This window comes from Chenopodium album, chromosome 22, assembly GCF_948465745.1.
Source record: "Chenopodium album chromosome 22, dcCheAlbu1.1, whole genome shotgun sequence".
In the NCBI taxonomy this organism is placed as follows: Eukaryota; Viridiplantae; Streptophyta; class Magnoliopsida; order Caryophyllales; family Amaranthaceae; genus Chenopodium; species Chenopodium album.
Window position 1 is genome coordinate 3,714,310 of NC_137855.1, and position 6,076 is coordinate 3,720,385.

General features: G+C 33.3%; 1 protein-coding gene across 1 annotated transcript; it reads right to left on the minus strand.

Annotated features, from left to right (window-relative positions):
- Positions 1 to 4,195: 4,195 nt before the first annotated feature.
- Positions 4,196 to 6,076, minus strand: LOC145605410 (transcription factor bHLH149-like). The gene has a single exon (XM_081661454.1). The coding sequence runs from the start codon at positions 5,588 to 5,590 to the stop codon at positions 4,937 to 4,939; it is 654 nt and encodes a 217-aa protein (XP_081517580.1). The 5' UTR covers positions 5,591 to 6,076; the 3' UTR covers positions 4,196 to 4,936.

Here is a 6,076-nt window from a genome sequence, read left to right on the forward strand (position 1 = left end):
AAAACCGGGTGTATACAAAAGTTTTCCACTCAATATATATGCATGATTGAATAATCTCAAAACTTTTACTCCTATATAGAGAATACACCAAATGTAGAATAACTCAATATACACATAATAATATGGAAAATTTGATTCTAATAATCTAACATTTACACAATCTTATTTTTTTAATCCGACCTTTCAACTATTATACTACCTTTCGATATCTGTACGTAATACTACCTTTGCTAAGGTATTAAATAAGTTGAGAGTGAGGGATAGTTTAAGTGGTTAGATCTTCCCTCCCGGTTCCAAGAGATCTTGGGATCGATTCTCATCACCCGTTCTTGTGGCTCTCTAAACACCAAAAAATAAAAGGTACTCCTATTAAATAAGTTACGTAAGTCATTAAATAGGTAGTTAAATTTACGACATCGAAAATAGAAAGAAAATCTTTATAGGGCTGAGGAAAAGAAAATAAGTGGTATCCAAAGTTGCCACCTTAAGTAGAAGCAAAAAAGGGGGAAAAATGGAAAGGTGGAAGAAGCAAAAACAAGAGCACCATGTGACCAACTCCTCAAATGCGGCCACTACCTTTGAAAAATCACATGCAAATGCAAAGGAAAGGAAATGTGCGTGGCTGCCCTCCCTTATAGCGGTCAGTGCCCCTTAATACTTGTAGGCCCATTTTTGCACATGACATGGGGGCTATTTTTTTTAGTTTCCATTGCGACCTTAGGACCCAATTACTATTTTGGCTTCATATAATTATGGATTGTTAACCTCTAATTTTCTTTTCCGTTTCATTTTAGTTTACACATTTTTGTTAAATATAAGTATTTATCAGCACATAAATTTCACTCCGTTTCTTTTATGATAATTACAACATTTTAACTGACACACATACACATGTACAACTTTATCATTAATATCTCCGGTTATATACAAGAACAAACAAATCTTAAATAAATATTTGAAATTTGGATCATATATGGTGAAATAATGAAGCCAACAAAACTCCAAATGATTGTGATTTTCGTAAATATAAATAAAAAAATAAGTTAAAGTATCTTATGTGAATTGTAAATAGTGCACAAAATTTAAACATGTTAGTTAATATAAAAAACAGAAGTACTTACTTATCTTTTTTTTTTTTTTTTTTTTGAATAGAAGTACTTACTTATCTAATTGTATTAATTTGACCCCACTTTCTTTGCCCTTTTATTTCGCGATTTGTAACTTTGAAATATCCCGCTACCTTTGCTCTTCTAAGGGTAAGGCTCTATTATATTGCTCTATTTTATTTGCATGTTTTTGGGTCCGAGCCTGATTTAAAGCCGAAAATAGCGATGTGGATGAGTTGTGACTAGAGTCACTGAATTTTCATCTTTTTGCTTTATTTATCATGCTTCTCTTTGTTCCCCTTGCAGTAGTAACTATGTACTCTTGTGTCTCATCCGTCTCAAAATAGTAGTCATACAATCATACTTATTCGCTTCATATATAACACCAACTCGAATATATGGAAAGAATTGTTTCAATTAATCTTCCTGGAAATCTAAAGAGATGAAAGAAATTCATTAGGATAATGATAATCAATCTCAACTCTCAAAGTATTAGCCTATTAGGTTAACTAACTCACTTTCACAATAGTATTGCATTTGTTTTATGTAATTGTTGATTAAAATTTATAACCCATGTTTCAGGTTAGACAAACTTCTAATAATTTATGATAAGACATTCAATTGATTGTTTAATAAGTAACAAATTGACAAATTAAAGAGAAATAGAATAGAATGGCTTGTTTATTATTTATCAATAGGTTAAATAATATCTTAATATATAATAAACCTAAATATATTATTCTTCTAATAATATCAATACGGAAAATATATCACACACATAATTTTCGATATTATCTCTAATACCCTCCCGCAATCGTAACGGCAGTAACACGAACGTTGCGATTGGAAATTCTTCAAATTGCTGAAGCCGAGATGCAATACAAATCTATTAAAATTTACAAGAACATTAATTTCAAAGCTAGCTCTAAAGACTACATGTATCAGATCTGTTACATTGTAAGTTATATTGTCGGTAAAACATACTCGTCTAATCTAAACAAACATCCATACATTTTTATGTCTACGTTCAATGCCTTTATTTCCTTCCCACAAAAGAAGAAACCAATAATAACATACAATTGGCATCTTCTCACACACACTAGCTAATTCTCTAGCTATAAAACCTATACAAGGTGGAGATAATGCATACAAATCCAATGGAACTTTAGAAGAATACAACCCATCATAGTAAACAAGTCATATCAAAATCCATTGTAGTTGAAGTATATGGATAGAAATGAAAATAGACCCCCAATGAGAGGAAATATCGTAGAGAATTATTACAGTGTTCTTTTTGCATATGCAGTGTAGCAATAAAATGCAAAATCATAAAAATATATACTCTTGTTATTACTACCATATGAATACATGTGGATTATCTTTGAAGCACATGGGTTGCTATCATAACTTGCATGTGATGTTGTGACTACTAGTCACAACCTAGTGGCTCTACTAGTGTAAGTGTATCTCATTTGCTAAAATTGTTGCACTCATATCTCTTTTACTTATTTCTACTATACGCCCATGAATTTTAACTGAAAGATGCTAAAGTGTGTATTTTTAAGGTCATTTCTTTTCTTTTTCATCTACCAAAAGCCTAAGCAAAGTAGCCGCACTTGGTCTACTTGTAATCTTGTATATGTATGTGATCATATACTATATATGTTTTGCATACAAAAAGACTAGTAGATTGATGATTCAGCTTAGTGGCTCGACATTATTGGTATAGCTAATGTAGATGAATGTATGATCGCGATATCTCTAATTACTCAAAATGACATCCCATATATGAAATGTGATGACTTAGACTACGTAAATTTCATAATTAAGAAGTACAAATAACGTTAAACTGTAATTATATACACATCAAATTAGAAAATTTAAATCAGATCACATTAGATTAGAAAAAAGTTAAATCAGATCAAAACAGGTGAACCAGATAAAGCCTTAGTATGGGTTGTTGCACTCATATTGGCTAGGCTCATCACTATCACGAGTGTCACTCCTTCATGTAATGTCTCTTTTTTTAAAAGCACAACAAGTAGTAGCATGGGGGGAGGAAATTCTTTGCAGTAAAACCTTACACAAGCCTTTTTTGCAGTAAATTTTAGGACATGAAATGTTGGTAAAAAGGAAAAAGCAATATAATATAATGGGACCCAAACCAATGGATGAATTAAAACAAGATGAGTAAGGTAAGTTAAGAAGAAGACGGTGATCGGCGTGGAGGAGGGGGCCTATATAAAGGCAGTTCAAAGTAAGAGTAGGAACTTTTTTAGCAAATTGACAGTAACTTATATTTGGGTCACTTCTCTGGAAAAGGACAAACCATTTGCCTTGTTTGCCCCACATGCTTCCTATTTTTCATTCTCCTTGTTTGCATCATCACCCCTTTTTTTTCCCTTCAATTATATCACCTTAATTAGATCGATTAGAGATTAATCACTATTTTGTACTCCCTCCGACCCTGAATGATAGTCACTTTTGCCATTTTTAGTGACCCCGGAGTATCTTATTATAGCTTTGTTTTTGTGTTGTGACCCAGCCATCATAATTTGTCTATCTACATAATGCGTTTATTTGCACATGAATTGAGTCAAATAAGATGGGAACATGTCTAATTGACCAAGAAGAGTATTTTCAATTTTACTATTTCAAAAGATTATTGCATTAACAATACATTGAAAATGTTAAAAAATTTCCCAATTTCATAAATGAAGTTGCTCACGGATCGCTATCCCTTCGAGCTTATTTTTTTATGTATGTAACGAGAATGAAGTAAAGACAAAAACACGAACGAGCATAATCTGATTGCATTGGAGTTCAAGCTAAGCGGCTAATTTGGCTGTACCAGATTATATGTATAGTAGGACATTTTGTTCAATCTAAAGTCAATCGACACCAATCGAAACAACTCATGAGCACTTCTTTCTTGTCGCAACAACCCAAAATACTAATCGATCAATTCACAAATAGAATTGAAGTTGGATCAACACGATTAAAACATTCAAACCATAGTTCTCTACAAGATACTCCGTATTAAAAATGCAAGATAAGTGATACGAGTGATTCAACAATTTTTACAAAACTTTACCAATAAAACTTAGATCCCTCCCGTCGTACACTTGTATGGTAACAACCTTGATATGTGTAAGCACCACAAGAAGATTAACTAGCAAATGAATAATAGAATGGAACATAAAGAGAAAGGAGAAAAACACACCAAACATCATGATGGTATAAACAAAAACATTAATTTATTGGAATAGAACAACATAAACCAATAATGGTGCAATCATACAAAACAAGTAGATTAATCAACAACCCCAAATGTTTAAACACCCAATGATACACAAATTTTATTTAAACTTTGGAGGGGTATTTGACCTTTTACAAATAAAAGAGGACCAAAAACCCAAGAACATGGTTGGATGGAGTCCCAATTAATCAATAATATGCCCCTATAAAAAGGGAACTCAACCGCCCTCCAGCACTTCAGTACAAAGATCCATTATTAGGTGCCATGTTCCCATTTAATGACTACTACTACTACTATTCTAATTTATTTTCCTTGTGAATGTCTGTCCAATAAATCATTTTTTCCAAATATTAATCCCCTAAAAAATAAAGGCATTAATAATGAAATTTTCACATGGGTTTGAGCTAAAAGAAGAAAAATTAAAATTTAAAAAAAAAAAAAAAATTAAAGCCAGTTGTATACAATAAAATACATTCAATTAAATATTAAAAAAAAAAAAACCAAAAAAAAAACAATAAAACCAAAAAAAATTAATTAATTAAAAAGAGGGTTTGCTAAGCCGTGACTCGAGTCAACTACTAGATGAATCAATTTCCATTGAACCGGAAGATGAACCGGCATTCGAACCGGCTAGAATTTCCGCAAGAGCAGCCATAGTTCTAACTTGCATTTGTAAAGCAGCAATATAATCCGTAGCTTCTTCTAGAAGATTCGGGAAAGATAGTTTCCGGCAACCGGGAACTAACCGGCCAAGAACCTTTACTCGCTTCTCAAGAGGCGGTAATTTCTGTTGTTGTTCATTATTCTCCCCCAACAACAACCGGCTACTCCCGGTAACCGGTAACTTTGAACGAACTTTAGCCTTTTTATGGCTCTTTAGCTGGAGTTTACGCCGATTCGTCAAAATGGCTCGGCTCCAACGAGTGCGACCTTTGGCGGCTATGGCTAGGGCTTTATCGGCGGCTTCACGGACTGCTCGGCTGCCGGAAACCGGCGCCGGAGTCGGAGTAGGATTACGGCGGCGAACGTGTCGGAGAGCTTCGACGAGTTTTGATGAGTAAGTACGTTGTTCTGCTTCTGATCTCCATCGTATTTGATTTTGATTGTTGTTTTGGTTTGATTGATTTTGATTGACGGTGTCTATTCTTCGACGCTTTTTCCTCTTTGATTCTCGTGATGTATCTTCTGTGTGTTGTTGTTCGTAATTCGAAATTATCGACGCCATTAACAACAATAACCTGATTAATCAACGTTTTCTGGAATTGATTTTTTTTTTTGAAGAAGAGAGAAATTGTGGATGAAATGAAATTCTGCGAAAAATCAAAAGTATGAAGAGATTAGATTCAGTTAAGCACCGAATAATAATCTTAATCTAGGTAATTTCGCAGAAAAATATGTAAATTGATCAGCAATATTGCATAGAAAATGAAGAAATTCTGAGGAAAAATGTCAGAAAATTGGATTGAAAAATCTGAGAATAGGATGAAATCAAGGAGAATGAAGAAAATGATGATAATAGATTAGAGAGAGTGAAGAAGGAGAAGAAGAAGAGGAGAGTATAAAGAAGAGAAGGAAGTAATGAGGAAATAATAATGTTGGTAAAAGAAAGGAGGGGAGTTTTAAATAGTCCGTAGAAGAGGAGAGAGACACCCACGCGGCGTTTGTAAGTTCACATTTAATGTCTCCTTTGTTTTGTTTCCCCCGTTTTTGT